This window comes from Sceloporus occidentalis, unplaced genomic scaffold, assembly GCF_023333645.1.
Source record: "Sceloporus occidentalis isolate IW3139 unplaced genomic scaffold, rSceOcc1.0.p SCAF_2, whole genome shotgun sequence".
In the NCBI taxonomy this organism is placed as follows: domain Eukaryota; kingdom Metazoa; phylum Chordata; class Lepidosauria; order Squamata; family Phrynosomatidae; genus Sceloporus; species Sceloporus occidentalis.
The window spans coordinates 127666207-127686483 of NW_028316982.1; the positions used below are offsets into that span (position 1 = coordinate 127666207).

A 20277-nucleotide genomic window follows, 5' to 3' on the forward strand; every position below is an offset into this window, starting at 1 on the left:
CCGTGGCCAGCCAGCCACCCACCTCCGCCTCCTTCTCTAACCTCCTCCTCCCCCGCGCATCCCCCTTGCCTTTCAGGGCCGCATGCGGCTGGCTGGCCAGCCACCTCCTCCTCTGCTTCCTCCTCCTCCTCCTCTGCGACCCTGGCCCTGGCCACGTGCCGGCCTAAAATGGGAGCTGGCCCCTTAAGGAGGCGGAGCCTGAGAAGAGGAGGAGGAGGAGGCGGTGGAGTGGAGGAGTACTCTGGGCCAGAAGGAGGGCAAAGGGCTCTTTGTCTTTGGCGCGAATTACAAAGCTTCTTCTTTGTAATTCGCAGGAGCAGCAGGAGAAGGGCAGGTGAGTGGCCATTTCAGGTCTCCCTTAGTTTTTATTTCTTTTTTCAGGGCAGGCCTGTGTAAGAGAGTCAGTGTGGTTTGAATGTATTAATTTTTTTTATTATTTTTGGTTAATTTTTATTATTTAAAATATCCAAGTCTCCCTTGTTTTTTATTTTATTTTTTGTTATTTTTAATCTTAATAATATCCAAGTCTCCCTTCTTTTTTATTTTGTTTTTTGTTATTTTTAGTCTTAATAATATCCAATTTTCCTTTATTTTTATTTTATTTTTTGTTATTTTTAGCCTTAATAATATCCAAGTCTCCCTTGTTTTTATTTTATTTTTTGTTATTTTTAATCTTAATAATATCCAAGTCTCCCTTGTTTTTTGTTTTGTTTTTTGTTACTTTTAGTCTTAATAATATCCAATTTTCCTTTATTTTTTATTTTATTTTTTGTTATTTTTAGTCTTAATAATACCCAAGTCTGCCTTGTTTTTTATTTTATTTTTTGTTATTTTTAGTCTTAATAATACCCAAGTCTCCCTTGTTTTTATTTTATTTTTTGTTATTTTTAATCTTAATAATAGCCAAGTCTCCCTTGTTTTTATTTTATTTTTTGTTATTTTTAATCTTAATAATAGCCAAGTTTCCTTTATTTTTTATTTATTTTTTAAAAAAATTATTTAATTATTTATTTTTTGGCTTTGGCTCCCCAGGGACAGCAACCCGGCCCCTGGCTCAAAAAGGTTGCCTACCCCTGACCTAGACAATTGCAGTCTACCCCCCAGAGGAGGGCAGCAGCAGGGCAGATATTCTACGTCACACTAGGGCAACTTCCCACATGTGGGAGCTTGATTAGCCTGTGCATCTCAATCTGTTGTCTCAGTGGGGCACTTCGGAGATTGACCTTTTCACCTTCATACAGAATACCAAATGTGGAAGGTACTGCTCATGGGATCAATGAAAGACTGTCTTGCCAGTGGTGATGGGGTATCTTTCCTATATCATTGGAGATGGAGAAAACTTTATGCCTTTCCATTTTTACTTCTCATAAAAGAAAGTACAAAACTAAGAGGTCACAAAAAAAGGTTTTCTTGGTTATGTCTGTAGCAAAAGGAGGAAGAAGAAAGCAATGGAAGGGCTGTTGTCCTGGGAAGATGGTGAAATGCTAACAGGGACCAGAGTAAAGGCGGAACTACTCAACACCTACTATGTCTCGTTCTTCTGCCAAAAGGAAAACACTGCTCAACCTGGGGAAAATGAAGAAGATGATGCAATAGGGGAAATGCAGCACAGACTGGGTTAAAAGGTAGCACTGGAATACATGGCTAGTCAAAACAAATTCAAGTCTTTAGGGCCAGATGAACTTCACCAAAGGATATTATATGAATTGGCAGGAGTAATCTCAGAACCACTGGCAATAGTCTATGAGAATTCCTGCAGAACAGAAGTCCTAGCAGAGTGGAGGAGGGCAAATGCTGTTCCCATCTTCAAAAAAGGAAAAAAAACAGGACCCAAACAATTACTGCCAGTCAGCCTGTCATCAATACCAGGAAAGATTCTAAAGCAGATCATTTAACAGTCAGTCTGTGAGCAGTTAGAAGAGAATGCCATGATTACTAAAAGTTAACATGGGTTTCTCAAGAACAAGTCATACCAGACTAATCTCTCTCACTCTTTTTTTATAATTTGGGAATTTGGGACATAATTTTGTAAATGTGGATTTTAATATGTTGTGAGCCGCTTTGATTGTCTTGTAACAGAAAAGCGGGATATAAATAAAAGTTTTATTTATTATTATTTATTAATCACAAGCTTGGTAGATGAGGGGGATGCTGTGGATGTAGTATATCACTGACCAGTGGCCCATGATATCTTTGTACAAAAAGTAAGGAAAATGTGGGCTAGACAATGTGACTGTTAGGTGGATTTTATAATGGGTTCACCTATGGAACTCAAAAGGTGAACATAAATTAGCAGTGTGATGCGGCAGCTAGAAAAGCCAATGCAATTACAATTTGGATCAGTAGGAATATAGTGTCTGGATTGAGAGAAATAATAGTGCCGCTTTATTCTGCTTTGGTCAGACCTCATATTGAATACTGTGTCTAGTTCTTGTCATCAGAATTCAAGAAGGATGTGGACAAGCTGGAACATGTCCAGAGGAGGGCAACCAACATAGTGAAAGGTCTGATTCAACAGCCATCCTTCCTTCAGGTGTGTTAGCTTATCAGCCAACCATTTGTGTGAGTTATAGAGACCACAAAGAAGAACAAGTTACATGTAAGTAACAGTGGTTCTTTAAGTGTGACATAACCCATCCTCCTTTCTAATTTGAGCTGTTTCTTGCTGGCATAGATGCTTCCAGTCCTCCTCTATATGCTGCAGTATATGGGAACTGAGGTAGAGGGGGGGAATACAGATGCTTCTGGGGCTGCAGCAGAGGTGAATTTACACCCAAATCACTCTTCTTAGCTATAGGAGCTATTTTTTAGAGGTGCAGATCAAACCCATTTTTGTAATTTCACAGATGACCATTCAAAGAACCACAATTATAGGTAAGTAACATCTTCATACATCGTATAACTGTGTATAGTACGATGTATACATCCAGTGAATTTTAGATTTATTATTTGGATATAATATTTATAGTGCTCAAGTATGTGAACAAAAGCTGAGGAATGAGAAATATCCACTGTTACTTCAAAGCATTTTTGAAGCATTGTTGCTTCAAAGCATTGAGAGTTCCTGCATGCCAGGGGGTTGGACTGGATGGCCCTTGTGGTCTCTTCCAACTCTGTGATTCTATGAAAGCAAGTGTCAGTTCTGACATACACGAAACTTGAGTAACAAAGTGCATACTATACCATAATACACTGTAACACTTTAGGCTGAAGCAAAACCCACTTAAAACATAGAAAACTCACATTTTGAAGAGACCTAGGGTGAAGTCTGACATGTCTACTTTTAACAGTCAAATTCCCACCAATAGCATTCAAACCTATAATTTCTATCTATCATCTAAGGTTGTACATTGCAGGGAAAACTTGCCCACTTCATTAAATACCTAACCCAGTCATGAGAGTGGCTGCGGAGAGCAAAACTACAATAATTCTCAGCTTGCTGCTGTGTTACAACGTGATGTAGCAGTTATTAAGACATGCAGGCAATAAATCAGACTAGATCAGTCTTGCCCATTCTTCAGGTTGCTGTCTAGTGTATTGAACAATGTGAACATCACCTGCTGCCTAATCTTTTTAACTAGAGATGTCAGGAACTGAGCATTCAAATAATGTACACTACCACTGAGCCATATACTCTCTCTGTTCCCCCCTTACTTGAGTTTGGTTTGATATGTTATTAATACATGCTGCCAGTTGACTCTGAAAATTCACACTAACTTTGACTTCTGGTAACATCCAAATTGTTGCTAAGTTGATATGGATAGGACTTCATGAGGGGTGGGGTGATCATCATGGCAGATAATTTACTCTGTACTCTGTATATTCTTAGAGCCATCAACAAAAGTTGTAAGGACGGTTCCTGCTGGAGCAGTTTCTCTCTTTCCAGGTATGAGTAATCTACAGCTTATCTAAAGTCATTGACATTTTCTGTATCCAAGTTAATTGTGTTCCCAGAATATTGATATGCTTTGCAAAGGATTCCAGGACTGCTCTAGTTAGGGTATGGACATACCTGTCCAGTCTTTCTCTTGAGAAGGAAAGCTTACAATACTTTCTTTTATTTAAACCAGTGAAACTCAAACATAAATATTTGTGTAGTAACCTTGTCACTCCTAGTTGTACATACCCTGAGGAGCCAGATCTCATCTGATCTTGGAAGATAAGCAGGGTCAGACCTGGTTAGTATTTGGATGGGAAAACATCAAGGAATACAAGGTGCAGTGGGCTGTATTTCAAGGGTAGGCAATGGCAAACTACCTCTAAGAAGTCCTTGCATAAGAAAATCTTAGGAAATTTTTGGGGTTGCCAGAAGTCGACAGGTAACTTGAAGGTATATGCACATGCAAACAACCTCACATAAGTTTAGTGCTGTCAGCAACTCATCTGAGCCATATAACCTATGCTGGAATATAGCAGAGTATAACGTGGTTCACAGCCCTCAGTAGAGATAACAGCAGCTGGATGTCTTCCAGGAACTGAAGGAATGCAGGAATCTCCGGGGACTCTCAATAACTGATGCCAGGCTTCAGCTGATTAACGACCAGACAAGCCAAGTCTCCCAAAGTGCTATCTTTATTTACAGAGTGCTATCCAAATCACCAACACTATAATACAGATCACACGAATACCAACTCCTACTACAACCCACAAGCAATTACTGGAAGCCCTTGAGTTTATATAGCCTTCAGACCATGCAGTCTCCCAAACTCAATTACTTCCTGTCCCACACTCTAAAGTGTTCTCCTGTACAATCCAGACACATATTTCATCATCCAGGTTTAGTGCACGCAGGCACCAGAGTGTCCTTGAGCCTATGAGCATCAGCTGTGTATGACCAGCTTTGTCCTTCCCAGTGCTGGATGCTCATGGTCAGACACACACACATCTAAGCATTTCCCGGTGTGCTGACTTTAACCCTTTGACAAGTGCATCATGGTATTCCGGAGCATGTTCTCAGGTGCACTGTTAGTTCATCTGGAGTCCTAGGTAGGCCTTTGAAGTCTCATTATTTTCTCACATGAACTTAAAATTCACCCAGACAATACTCCCTCTCCGTGTGGTAGTAGAGAGGAGACATAATTTATTTATAAAAAGTAAAAGTTGCTGATCTGCTAATTAAAGTCTGGGTGGTTGTGGATAGTTTTTTTTAAATGAATATTTTACTTAAACAAACAAGCTTCATTTATATACCACTTTATACCGCCTAAGCAGTGTCTAAGCAGTTTACAACTGTAAGCTAATTTGCCCCCAACAATCTGGGTACTCATTTTAGCGACCTCAGAAAGATGCAAGCCTGAGTCAAGCTTGAGCCCTTTGCTGGTCTTGAACTCACAACCTTGTTGTTTTGAGTGAGTGGCTGCAGTACAGGCATTTAACCAGGGCTCCTTATACTAAGTAGAGTCAGCCCTGATTAATACTTGGATGGGAAATCACCAACAAATACAAGGTGTTGTAGTCTAGGTTAGAGGAAGGAACTGGCAAAACTACTACTGAGTATTCTACAGTCGAGGGGGGCCATGCTGTGGCCTCTGGAGGTCCTCTTCAGGATCTGGCATGGCTACTGCCAGACTAAGTAAAAGGTACTGCTTTCCTTGGCGATGGCCACTGCTGATTGGGCTGAAACTGTGGCCTCCAAAGGTCCTACTCAGGGTCTGGCATGGCTGCTGGGTGAACAAGAAAGGGAAGTGACCACCCAGCAGCCGTTGCAATACCACCGGGTGTACATCCTCATCTGAGGTGTCATTTAGTGCAGTCTGCACCTCCCAAACTCACCCCCCCCCCCCCCGTGACACCTCTGCTTACTGGCACAAATTGACAAATAGGTAACCTTGTTGTAAGGCATGTAAATTCTCAGAATACTTGACAGCACTGATTTGATTGTGATATGTACCTGGACAATACAATCTGTGAAAACTACAGCAGTGTAATGCTTTATATGATCTCATTTGATTATTTTGTGGTTTTGTTTTTGTTTTTTGCTTTTTTAACATTTCAAACCTAGAATCCAGAATTTGGAAATTGCCTTCCTTTTATAAATTGTTGTTAAATAGTGATTAAGAGGTGGGGGAATTGATCATTTTGCCAACTTCCATTGTTCAGTCTGGATGTATCATATATAGTGTTTCATATATTTTGGCCATCTGTCAGGTATGCTTTGATTAAGAGTTCCTGCATGGCAGGGGGTTGGACTGAATGGCCCTTGTAGTCTCTTCCAACAAAAATGGCACCACCTGTGAACACAGATATATCAATAGGCCTGGAATAGCAAGATTTGCAGAAGTACAAATAGCCCAGATTGTTTTTATGGTCCCTAGCTCTGCCAAACAGCCCTTAAAGGACCTATGGTGAATTCCTTTTTGTGGAAGTTTTTAAGCGCATTGCAAGACCTTTTAAGTGCATTGCAAGACCTTCTTTACTGTTTAACATTTAAAAACATTATTTCAAAATTAGAAGTCAATTGGGAGCAAAAATTGGCTAAGTTCCCTATCTGTGCCTTGGCTTGTCTATATTTGTATTTATAGAATCGTAGAATCATAAATTGGAAGAGACCACAATGGCCATCCAGTCCAAGCCCGTGCCATACAGGAACTCACAATCGAAGCTAATAGTTAGAAAGTAATTATAAGTTACATGGCAATTTGTTGACAACAGCTTAAGAACTCTATTAAATTAAAGAACACCGATGATGATGACATCTGCCCAATATTTATAGGTAGAAATGATGTGTTTAGCCCATCATTTTTAATGGGAAAAGAAGATAAGAAATTGATAGAATCAATTACAGATACAGCTGAGAAATTTCATGGAAATATTGGCATGTTCGATGATGACGAATTCAAGTCAAATAACGCAGATTCTCTTTCAGGTGAGTTTATCAGTACAATTTCTTTAACCCTCTTCGCTCTTTCCTATCAAATAACCTCCATTTTCCTTACATTGTCTTGCTTTTCTGACTCAGGTGGCTTGTTGATAGCAAACATTCTGAGGAATCTTAGAGTAACCAGATTTGTTTTTCACAGTTCCAAATCATATATTTAATGTCACCATTTCTTTTACTGCTTCCCTTCTGTTTCATTAAGAGTTGTTTGGCAGGAAGACATCTAATTAGATGAAGCTTTTCATACCATGAAGATAATTGTGTGAGGAAATCTTGTTTAACTATAAGATATTTGTAAGATGAGAGACACTGTTAAAATGGCCTTGATACACAGTGACATGAACTGCAGGCATCACTTTCTGATGAGTATAGCTCTATCTTACACATTAATTATATGGATGCAGTTGCAGACTTGTGATAAGAATGAGAGAGATGATTTGTGTTCCACAACTGTAACCCATAATGGTGAGAGGGAGGAGCAGGTGATATGAAAAAGGGCTTGATGGATATTTTTGAAACTTAATGCTGCATAACAGGTGAATGGTCCTTGCCTTCAGGTAGAAAGGGTAAGAAAAAATTGAAGCTAATTTGTATTATGTATTTATTTATTTATTGACTATCTCGCCTTTATTCTTGGTACATCATGTTAGGGACAAAGTACATCAAAAACCTAAATGATACAAAAGTTTAAACACATTAAATAAAATATTTCTATTAAAAAAACTTTACAACAGTTCAAAACACATTAAAACATAGTAAAAAATAAAAACACATTAAACCTCTTTAAAATAATCCTTCTACCACAGTAATATAAAGCCAACTTTTGTTGGAATGAAAATTTGGATTTAGGAAGAAAACATGCCTTTCTTTGCAAGATTCTGAGACTGCAAGTCATTTTTATTGTTTTTTGAGAGCACACAAACATACCATTTAAGAATAGTTGCTCATTTGTTACTCATTTACTTTGTTGTGAAATTACACTCAGTGTCCAAGCTTTATAGTTCCTTCTTCAGTTATTTCTCTTTCCTTAATGAGGAGAACATTGTGTTGGAAATGAAGATTACAGTGAGAATTTAGGAAGAAACATACATATATATACTTTGTGGTTATTCAGAATTCTTTTTATATATTGCCTTACCTGATTAACTAAAACACAAGACTTCTTCTATTAGGAAAGATTCTAGAGCAGATCATTAAACAGAGTCTGTGAACATATAGAAAGCAATGCAATAATCGCAAAAAGTCAGCACGGGTTTCTGAGAAGCAAGCCATGCCAGACTAATCTCATCTCCTTTTTTGATAAAATTACCAGATGAAGAGAATGCTGTAGATATAGCATATCTTGATTTCAGTAACGCCTTTGACAAGGTCCCCCACAATATTCTTGCAGACAAACTGGTGAAATGTGGGCTAGACAATGTGACTGTTAGGTGGATTTATAATTGGTTGACTAGTCGAACCCAAAGGGTGCCCAGCAATGGCTCCTCTTCACCCTAGAGCAGCGGTTCCCAACTTGTGGGTCACAACCCCTTTGGTGGTCAAACTACCCTTTTACAGGGGTCGCCTAAGACCATTGGAAAACACATATTTCTGATGGTCTTAGGACACCCCAATTTTTATGGTTGAGGGTCACCACAACATGAGGAGCTGTATTAAAGGGTCGCGGCATTAAGAAGGTTGAGAACCACTGTCCTAGAGAGAAGTGACTAGTGGGATACCACAGGGTTCTGTCCTGAGCCCAGTGCTATTCTACATCTTTATTGGAGGTCTTTAAACAGAGGTTGGATGGTCTTCTGTTGGGGATGCTTTGACTGAGAATTCCTGCATGGCAGGGGGTTGGACTGGATGGCCCTTGTGGTCTCTTCCAACTCTATGATTCTATTAAAGAATAGAAGGTATGCTTATTGAATTTGCAGATGACACTAACTTAGGAGGAGTAGCTAATATCTCAGAAGACAGGATCAAAATTCAAGAAGACCTTAATATGTTCGGGAAAGCTGATAAGTGTGTGCCAGGCAAAGGTAAAAAAAAAGCAAGGCTTTCTAGAAGCAAAGAAACAGTTCCGAAATGAAAATACCATACCAGTGTCCGATGGAGCAAAACCAAAAGCCAGAGGGCAGTTCCACAAGTCCAGTCCAGGGTCAAGAGTGCCAGAGAATAAGTCAGTGAATCCAGTCCAAGGTCAAAGGAAGCAAAGAGTCCAGCAACAAAGTCTGAGGGAGTTAGAGAGAGCAGCTTTCACCAAAGGAATGCAGATACAGTAAACTCTGACAAAGAGGCTCGGCGTCTGCCAGATATTTATATCAGGCCAGCTCCTTATTGCAGCTGCAGGGTGATTAATGAGCGTTGCTCAGCTAACCTTTGGGAACGCCAAAGGCACACCCTTTCAGTCCTTCTTTGGCTGAAGGTAGGTACCACAGTATCTTGCTCCTCTATGTTTCCCAGGCCTAGAACCTCTGCTAGGGAAAAACTGGACTACTGAGCCATAGGGTCTACTGGAGGTGATACAACAGGGCTAGGGCCTGGCTAAGCCACCTCTCCAGGAGCTGGGAGAGCAGAGCTTGGGCTTGGTTCAGCCTCAGGTTCCCCCTGCACCTGAGGGGCCAAGTCCTCCTCGTCATCCTCTGAATCCTTCTCATGACTGGCCATGACAATTAGAAAGCTGGGCCAAAGCCACCATTTTCTCAGATATCCCTTCTTAAAGTATGGAATAAGATCAAGAACCAATTCTATAAAGAGATACTGGCGGGGTACAGACCGCCGATTTGCGGCGGTCTGCCGCCGCCGCCAGTAGGTCCGCGGGGGAGCCGGAGCCTTCAGACGGCCCGACTCCCGCGCGGACCGAAAAAGAAGCTCCAAAATGGAGCTTCTTTTTCCGTCGCGTTTGCGACGTAGCGAGGCGCCAGGGGCGCGCTCGCTACGTCACAAGCGGCGCGACACGTACGGACGCTCAGCGTCCGATACGTCAAGATGGCGGCGCCCATGTGGAAGGGGCGCCGCCATCTTGTCCGTATAGAATACGTACTAGGGTTAGGGGGGTGCGGAAGCACCGCCCCTTCCTAACCCTAGTACGTATTCTATACGTACTAAATGGCGGTGTGTATCCCGCCACTGATTTGGACATCAACACAGGAGGCATTTCTATATAGAACTAAGAACAAAAACGAGGCCTGGTTAAAATATAAACATGCTACTAGTAGAAGATAATAAATATACAATGAAACCTATGGCTCAGGTGCAAAAAGAAAAACCAAATATAAATTGGTTTTTATATAATCAGTTAACAGAATGTTGTAGACAAGATAAAAACATTGTGGAATAACTGAGGTTAAAAATGATCTTGATTTAAAAAATTGATATGGAAAGAGCTCATATAACTAAATTCTACAAAGTACTTAAGAAACTAGATTTAGAACAAGAAACAATAAAACATACAATGGTACGCTGGGCACAGTATATAGCAAAACCAATAGATTTAGAATCTTTGGAAAAGTCATGGAAAAATACCAATACATTTACTCTATACCAAAATGATAAAGAAAATTACTTTAAAATGATGTATCGATAGTATATGACACCCACAAAATAAATAAAATCTATAAAACAGGAACAAAAAACATTGGAAATGTCATAAGGCAGAGGTCAATTTTTTCCATTGTTGGTGGAAATGCCATGGCTTCCGAGTATTGGGAGAAAATACATAAAATGATGTTAGATAGCCTACAAATAAACCTACCATTAATGCCACAGATATTCTTATTCAACATGCTAGATAAATTAAATGACAACATTGGTGGAAAATATATCAAAATCGTGTTGTATATGGTCACTTCAGCGAGAGTATTATATACTAAATATTGGAGACCTCCCCAAACTCCAACTGAAGGGGAGTGGTTAATGAAATTAAGAGAGACTATGGATATAGACAGACTCACTGCTATAATGAGAAATAGATCCACAAAAGAGATTGAGGATGATTGGAATTGTCTGAAAGACTTTGGGAAAGAAAAAAAGGATGGAATTTAAAATAAGTTTACCATATATGCAGTGTGCCCGCGTCACATGTGGACACACTATATGCGCGTTTCAGCATACATTGAAAGTCGCACGGAGTGCAAGGGGCAGCGTGTCCCATTTAGATTAATGAGTCGTGCGTGTGCATGCGACTGAGGCACCATGCCACCGCCGCCACCACCACATGCAAGAGCCCTATTACTTTCAATGGGGCTCAAGCTTATGCATTTTTTTTACACGGCGGGGTCTGAAACAGTTCTCCCGCATAAAAAAGGGCGCACTGTACTTGACTGTAGGTCGACCTCATATATAAATCGAGGGCAGGTTTTTGGGGCAAAATTTATGGATTTTGATATGACCTGAGGATAAGTCAAGGGTAAAACTTAGGCCCGTTCCGCACGGGCAAAAAGTACATGCTCGGCACATACTAGGGTTAGAAAGGGGCGTCCTTTCCGGACTCCCCTAACCCTAGTACGTGCCGAGCACATACAAAATGGCGGTGCCCATTCTACATGGGCACTGCCATCTTGACATAGCGAACGCTTAGCGTCCGCACATCTTGGTACCATTATGACACCGTCATAATGGCGCCGCAAAAAGAAGCCGCTTTTTGCGGCTTTTTTTGCTGCACAGAGCAGTTGCGTGGTTTGGCCACTGAGGCTGCTCCGCACAGCAAATGAGGGCGCTTTACAGACCGCCCTTTTGGGCGGTCTGGAAAGCGCCTTAGGGGCATGTAGCAAAGGATCTAAATGATGAAGCTAAGGAAAGAGCTTTTAAAAATTCCAGCGGGTATAACTGTTTGCGCTCTTACTAAAAGCTGGATGGATGACAAAATAGAGAGGGGTCAGTGCTTCCAGGACAGATTATGCTCTTGCCTTGCACAAGAGGATAGTTCTTTTTTTAAAATAAGAGTTAAAGTACAGTATTTGTGTTGACCCATGGATAAGTCAACTCAGATTTTTGGGGTCAATTTTTTGACTAAAATTTCTATACTTATATGTGAGTATATACAGTAATTGAAGGAAACAATAACTTAGAATAAGAAGAATAAAGAAACTTTTTATTTTAAAAATCCATAAGAGATAAGTTGTTATATTTTTTATTATCTTCATTTTTGACATAAATTAATAATTGATAACCTTATTTTATTTGTAAGGATTAAGAGAATTTACATCGAAAAAGATAAGCATCAAAGTATTTTGATGAAAAGATTTGAAAACTGACTACTAGAGAAAGCATACTTGTTTTATGTAATTGTTAGATGCTTAGCTATGGCCCCATACAGACAGGCCAAAATAAAGCTGCTTCAGGTCACTTTGGAGTTATGGTATTTCAATGATGCATGCGTCCTAAGAGTCTGGAAGCTGCACCAAAGCTGCACTCCAGTCCTTAGGACTGGAGCGTGGCTTTGGTGTGGCTTCTGGACTCTTAGGACACATGTATCATTTAAACAGCATGCCTCCAAAGTGACTCGAGGCAGCTTTATTTTGGCCTGTCTGTATCAGGCCCATGTAAGATTTGTTTGATGTTTTGGATGTGTATTTGTTGTATGTTGATTGTATGTACAATTCTTTTAATGTAATTAAAATTAAAGAAAGAAAGAAAGCTGGGACAAAGCTAAGAAAATGCATTTCAACATGGATAAATGTAAGGTACTGCACTTAGGGCAGAAAAATGAAATGCATAGATATAGGATGGGGATACCTGGCTTAAAGAGACTACATGTGAAAGAGATCCATGCCCTATGAGGAGAGACTTGGGGAGCTAGGTATGTTTAGCTTGGAGAAGGGACGATTAAGAAGTGATAATAGCCCTGTTTAAGTATTTGAAGGGGTGTCACATTGAGGATGCTTGAGCAAGCTTGTTTTCTGCTGCTCCAGAGACTAGAACACGGAACAATGGACGCAAGCTACAGGAACAGAGATTCCAGCTTAACATTAGGAGGAACTTCCTGACAGTAAGAGCTGTTTGACCGTGGAACACACTCCCTTGGAGTGTGGTGGATTCTCCTTTTTTGGAGGTCTTTAAGCAGAAGCTGGATGGCCATCTGTTGGGTATGCTTTGATTGTGGTTTCCTGCATGGCAGGGTGTTGGACTGGATGGCCCTTGGGGTCTCTTCCAACTCTATGATTCTGTGAGTGCCACTCCTTCCTGCTTTGATCAGACCTCACCTAGAATACTCTATCCTATTCCGTGCACAATGGTTCAAGAAGGATATTTCTAAGGTGGAATTTGTCCAGACAAGGGTCTCCAAGATGAGAGTTCTGGTAACAAAGCCTTACGAGGAACAAATCAGAAGCTGAGTATGTTTAGCATAGAAAAGAGAACACAGGAGAGATGACAGGATAGCTATAACTGACTAGTTGTCTTGTAGTAGATGGAGTAAGCTTGTTCTGTGATGTTCCAGAGAGCATGAGCTAATGCATTCAAATGACAAGAAAATAGATTCCACCTATACATAAGAAAGAACTTTTTTTATTATTGTAAGATGTCTGACAGTGGAATAGCTTTTTTTGGAGGATGGTGGATTTTCCATCTTTAGAGGTCTTTAAAGAGATGGATGGATACCTTTCAGGAGTTGATTAGTTTTGTATTCTTGCAGAATAGGAAGTTAGGCCTGTTACAGACTGCCAAAATAAAGCTGCTTCGGGTCTCTTTGGAGGCATGCTATGTAAATGATGCATGGGTCCTAAGAGTCCGGAGGTCGCGCCAAAGCCACACTCCATTCCTATGCCCTGGAATGCAGCTTTGGTGCAGCTTCTGGATTCTTAGGATGCATGCATCATTTAAATAGCATGCCTCCAAAGAGACCCGAAGCAGCTTTATTTTGGCAGTCTGTAACAGGCCTTAGATTAGATGGCCTTTGTGGGCCCTTCCACCTTTACGATTCAATCATTCTAAGTAAATGTATTGTTGTAACTGTAGGCGATAACCCAGCATGGCTTGCTGTAGCTTTATAACTTTGTTCCCAGAGTAGACACATGTGTCTTGTTTTTCAAACAGCCAAACCTGCACCTGGGCTCTTTGATGTTGAGCAGGAACTTTTCAAGGAAAAGGCTGTCATTACCAATACTGTAAAGAATGCTGCTACAGGGAATAAAGAAGGTACAGCAGGATACAAGGTAATCAAACAGAAGTACGCATCTGATTCTAATTGCATCACAATTTCAAAATCATTATTTTCTGAACATATCTGAATTTTGGCATTCAGGTTAACCTGGATATAAGAGAAATTAATTAAGAAAAGTGTTCCAGTATTTTATTGTGAGTGACTCCAGTACCATAGGATAAAAAGAGAATGTTAAGTTTAGCTTAGTTGCATGATACTGAACTAGCAATTCAAAAGAGGTATATTACTTGCTATTTAATTTCCATACACAAAGGATTTTGAATTTAAATTGACATTCTCACATACCAATAGCGTGCATATATCTATATGTCTGTCTGTCTGTCCCTGGTTTCCACTCCAGTAAATGCATCTGAGGAAGTATACTGAAGTCTACAAAACCTCATGCTGACAACTTCTTTCTTTCAGTTAGTCTCAAAGCTGCTACTAGATCTCTCTACATTTAAGTGGGAAATGACACTCACTTGAGGCCTCTGATGATAAGAGACCATTTTTGTGAGATCTGGCTTGCTATACATATTATCCAGTAACAGATCAAGGATTTGGGAGTCAGCCACAGCCTCTTGCGTGCCTCCCAGAAGCTGAGCAGAGTCAGAAGAAGGAGTGCAAAGCCAAAACACATCATAAGTCGTTTGTGTGCACATAAGAAAGTTCTGTTTTGTGTTGCTGGGGGGTGAGGAGGAAGCAGGGTGGATACTTGCAAGGAAAATGAATGAGGAACTTGTTCTTTTTAAAAAGAATGGCCTGATGATGGAAGGCAGGTACAAAACAACCAGAAAGAGGAGGATGGGTCTGAGAAAGAAGTTTGTGGCTTCTACCAGTTCTGTATAAAAGGATGTCTCCATGTGCACACATACACGTATTCAGTGTGGTGGCATTATTCAGAAGATCTATAAAGTGCTATCATGCTCAGGTCCTTTCTTGCCTGGAAAAGATTGAAGGCAAGAATGAGTAATTAGGAAGTGAATCAATATAGTAACATACCAAGAAAACTGCAAAGAATTCAAAAAGTCCCTTTCCAAGCTAGCTAACAGAAGGATAGATTATGGTGAATGTAAGTGTGAAGATGTGCATATTGGAGGGGAAAAGTGGAAGAGGATTGATTTTAAAAAATTGTTTTTATTATTTAACTTCATCTTGATACTGTTTGATTATCTGTTGCAAGCTGCCTTGGCAAGAGACAAATTGAAATAATAAATCATACAGTAGCTTTGTCAAGTATACTTGCAAATTTTATGCCAGCATGGATTTTAAAAGACTATCGAGTAGTATGAGGGCAGGGTCCAAGATCAACTTCATAATCTCATTCACAGATTATATTAAGTAGTGGGACAGTTTAATAATAATAATAATAATAATAATAATAATAATAATAAAATTTATTTATATCCTGCCTCTCTACAAAAAGCAATCGGAGCAGCTTACAAAGTTAAAATATACAGTCCAAACGCTCAAACCCCCCCCCCCTAAAATACAATTAAACAGTGTGGAATTAAAAACATACTTTAAAAAAATACAATAACTGTGGTGGAGTTGGATGTCAGCAGTTGGATTTTCCTTCTGATGGCTGTAGAACTATTCAGGAAAGGCCTGCCGGAAGAGATCTGTCTTTATAGCTTTTTAAAAGCTATTTAGGGTGGTAATATGACGGATCTAATCCGGCAGGCCATTCCACAATCTGGGAGCAACAGCTGAGAAGGTCCTCTGGGAGGTCGTTGACAGCCTAGTTTTACGAGGCTGTAACAAATTTTTCCCTGAGGATCTAAGTGTGCAGGGAGGATTATATGGAAGGAAGCGGTCCCAAAGATAGGTTGGACCCAAGCCATTGAGGGTTTTAAAGGTGATCATTAACACCTTGTACTGGGCCCGGAAACTGATGAGCAGCCAGTGAAGTGATCTTAAGATCGGTGTTATATGGTCTCTTCTGGATGTACCAGAGACCAATCTGGCTGCCATGTTCTGAACTAATTGAAGTTTCTGGACCAAGCATGAGAGTAGCCCCATGAAGAGTGCATTGCAGAAATCAAGACGTGAGGTTACCAGGGCATGTACTACGGTCTCAAGGTCCCAGACTTCCAGGAAAGGGCGCAGCTGGTGTATCAGCTGAAGCTGATAACAGGCACTCCTGACCCTCACATTCACCTGATTTGCCATGTGAAGCGATGAATCTAGGAGCACCCCCAGACTGCGAACACAGTCCTTTGAGGAGAGTGTGACCCCTTCTAGGACTGGAGGTTGTATCCCAGTGCCTGGGTTCGGAGCCGATACCGTAAGTACCTCTGTTTTGTCTGGATTCAGCTTCAATTTGTTTTCCCTCATCCAATCCATTACTGCCTTAAGACAGTCATTGAGAGGCGAGACACCATTTGAAGTCACAGCTGAAGACCAAGACATGGAAAAATATATCTGAGTGTCATCAGCATACTGATAACACCCCGCCCCATGTCTCCAGATGACCTCTCCCAGCGGCTTCATGTAGATGTTAAAAAGCATTGGGGACAGGATAGCGCCTTGAGGGACGCCACAATTAAGCTCCTTTCTTGCCGAGCAACTGACCCCGAGCACCACCCTCTGGAATCTGGCCGAGAGGAAGGAACGGAACCACTGAAGTGCAGTGCCTCCTATTCCTAACCTTCTCAGGCGATTCAAGAGGATGTCATGATCTATAGTGTCAAATGCTGCTGAGAGGTCCAGAAGCACCAACACGGTCACACTACTCCTGTCGATGCCCAGACGTAGGTCATCAGCCAGAGCAACCATGGTAAATCATCATCTCCCCCAGTCTGTCTGTGTTTCCTCAGACAAGGTACATTGGTTAAAATTTTACAGTGTTCAATGCTTAGAAAGGAAATTGTATGTACAGTCACCCCTCCTAACTCGCGGATCTCAGATCTGCGCCCTCGAATATCCATGGAGGGGTGACCTCAGCTGTTTCCTGTGGTGAACACACCCAGGTGACACATCCGGGGGCGTGCCCCATTCAAGTCTATGAGGCTTGAATTTGCGTCAGCCTCCATTTTCATACGAGGGCCCGGAACAAATTCCCCGTGAAAATGGAGGGCGAGAGACCTATTAAAAAATAAATAAATCATGGAACTCAAAGGGAAAGGGCTTTTTGGCTGCCACATCACAACATGACACATGTTTAGCTTGTGGTCTTCTAGGCCTCAGATCCTTTTCACATGGCCTTTTATCTAGCTAGATGTCACTCATCCTATATTTATGCATTTGATTTTTCCTGACCAAAGGGTGCTCAGCAATGGCTTCTCTTTATCCTGGAAAGAAGTGACTAGTGGGGGTGCCACAGGTTTCTGTCCTGGGCCCAGTTCTATTCAACATTTTTATCAACCACTTGGATGATTGAATAGAGGGCATGCTAATGAAATTTGCAGATAAAACCAAATTACGAGGGGTAGCTAATATCCCAGAGGAGAGGCTCAAAATTCAAAATGACAAGAGATTAGAAACCTGGGCCAAAACTAATAAAACAAAATTTCAGCAGGGAGAAATGTAAGGTGGTATTATTATTATTATTATTATTATTATTATTATTATTACGCTGTAAATTTAGACAGCACTGTACATACAATCTTTTAATTAGATGGTTCCCTGCCCTACATGTAGGCAGAAAGAATGAAATGCACAGATAAAGGATACGGGACACCTGGCTCAACGAGGCTACATGTGAAAGGGCTTTAGGAGTCCTAGTAGACCTGTGGCTGCTAAAAAGAGCCAATGCTATTTTAGGCTGTATCAATAGAAGTATAGCATCTAGATCAAGGGAAGTAATAGTGCTACTCTATTCTTCTTTGGTGAGATCGCTCCTGGAATGCCTTATCCAGTTTTGGGCACCACAATTCAAAAAGGACATTAACAAGCTGAAGTGTGTCCATAGGAGGGCGACTAAAATGGTGAAAAGTCTGGAAACCATGCCCTATGATAAGAAGCTTAAGGAGCTGGGTATGTTTAAGCTGGAGAAGAAAAGGCTGAGGTGATGTGACAGCTCTGCTGCATGACAGCTCTGCTGGATGACACTGATCATATGCAAGTGTTGGCATTTTGGGCCTAGGATGTCCAGTGTTACTGCAACAGTTAGTGAAGTGGGTATGTCCTTTTTTTACCAGTTAACTAAATTTTCATTATCACCACATATTCCTGTGTACAGAGCTCTTGCCACATCTGTGCATTTTTGAGAGGTGTTACCTATACAGAAAGCTATTCAGTTACAGCCATTGATATTTATCTCTATTATTTGGACATGGGAAGATTCTGCTTTCATTCTCTGGTGTTGTCTTCTCTGCTTTCCTGATGTGCCCTCCCACCTGCTATCAGGGAATCTTGCTATCCACATTACCTATATGTGTAATGCATAGAAATCAAGATGAAGAAGGATAAGATACTTATCCTGCAACTCTGGTTCTTTAAATAATCATCTGTCAGTTTACAAATTCTCCCATCCTGGTTATGGTTCATCTGTGTTATATTGTTTTCAAGTCTGCTTTGTTGATTAAATTATTGAAGGAAGAAATAGCTTGCCTTAAAGTTTATACAGTAGAGAATTGGATTCCAGAAAATTGCAAAAACTGAGCTCTGCTCAGTTATAAACACCCTGCTCTCATAAATAAATATACAGATGATCACTCAAAGAACCACATTGACAGATAAACAGTCAATTCTTCCTTCACACCACAAGGTCCAACCATGCTCACTTTTCAGCAAAGGGAAACTCACATCTTTTGGATGGCTTACTATTCTTCCTAAAAGGATATCTTGCCTCAGTTTTTGTCGCCTATTTCTTCACAGTGTCTGACTGAAACATGAGCAATACCTATTCCTCAGTCTCAGTATCATAGAGTTGGAACAAATACCAAGGGCCATCTCATCCAACTCCTTGCTAGTGCAGGAATCATGTTTCTTTGATATAAATATTGTCTCTTTACTTTCCACTTTACTTGGCCTTTTTACTTTTCACATCCTGGAGAAAGTATTAGGGTTTGATAGAATTGGCTTTTCACTTAAATGTTTTTTATTTTGTTAGTTTTTTGTTTGTTTGTAATAATAGCCCTTCTGTGGTTGATAATAATTCTAAAATGGATTGTTAATGAAAGCTTGCTCAAAACTCCTTTATAAATTGACACGTGCACTTATGTTTTTAAGAGTTTACCATCATCGGCTGAGAATTTTAAGCCTTTCACCCAAACACCTTCCGAAGACCAGAAAAGCCTTTTCTGTGATGAGGAAGATTCTGAAGTAAGTTCTTAACTCAATTGTTTAAGTCAATTTGCATAACAAATTCTGGGTGAACAGACTCTGGATGTCCCAATGCTCATGGCTTGAGCTGTTAATACCTAAATTTATTGGTGGGTTGAAAGAACAAAATGGGATATTTGGGGAGGCTGTGTTCCATATGGCAAGGAACAAATGTGGCTTGTATGAGTCACAAAGGCACATATCCTCCCAGCTTTACTCTGTGCTGCTTTCAAGTTCTAGCTATGAACCAAGCACTGCACTGTTGGGTGGGGGGAGGGCACAGCTATATTTCCAAGCCCTTGCTGCTTGTCTTCAGATCAGGACTTCAAGTAGTCAGTAGAATGTTATCCCTAAACCAAAGAGAGGAATAGTTTGGGCAGAGAATGTGAAATATTACTGCATGCCCTTTCTTCTAAGTAATGCCAGGTTCAATTGATCTCCAAGACAGAAATTATCTGTTAAGCTTTGTGTTTGCTTCTACCTAATGTGATCCTTGCTCCTCCAGGAGAAAAGGCCAACTTATTCAGTCAGTATCTGTGTCAAGATACTTAAAAACATGAAGGATTTGCACATGAATTCACTATTACATTTGGGTAGAAAATGGAGACCACTATACTCCCCTAGTATTTTTCTGCAGAAATAGAATGTCTCAGAGAGAACATTTCTCGCCCACAATTGAATGCTGCAAATGGATGCTGAAAGAATGAAATTGGTAGATGCATTTTTAAATTGGTGAATGAGCATTTTTTTTGTTCAACAGGATTTGTTTTCTTCTAATCAATCCATAAAAGCAAATAACTCATCTTTATCATCAAGCAAAGTAATAGCAAGAACACCTCTGTCTTTATTTGATGAGGAGGCTGAAGAGGTAGGTGATGTCTGATAATAGCTAGCCCTCACTGTGCCTTTTTTGGTAAGACTTCATGACATAATGCCTAACTGCTGATTGCAGCTCTCTTTTCACATTTACCATCTGTGGTTCCTTGGGGAAATGTCAAGTGTCTTGCTT

At 40.5% G+C, this 20277-nt stretch overlaps 1 protein-coding gene across 8 annotated transcripts in view; it reads left to right on the forward strand.

Moving 5' to 3' along the window:
* Window positions 1-20277, forward strand: part of LOC149319007 (WASH complex subunit 2A-like) — a 174022-nt gene that overhangs the window by 86012 nt on the left and 67733 nt on the right. For 7 of the 8 annotated variants that reach the window (XM_089510917.1, XM_089510914.1, XM_089510910.1 and 4 more), the window contains 5 exons: window positions 3830-3886; window positions 6713-6865; window positions 13895-14013; window positions 19176-19268; window positions 20029-20136. In XM_089510917.1, the coding sequence (XP_089367043.1) occupies window positions 3830-3886; window positions 6713-6865; window positions 13895-14013; window positions 19176-19268; window positions 20029-20136 (530 nt within the window). The remainder of the gene's footprint in view (window positions 1-3829; window positions 3887-6712; window positions 6866-13894; window positions 14014-19175; window positions 19269-20028; window positions 20137-20277) is intronic. The other variant, XM_089510915.1, reaches the window with a different exon arrangement.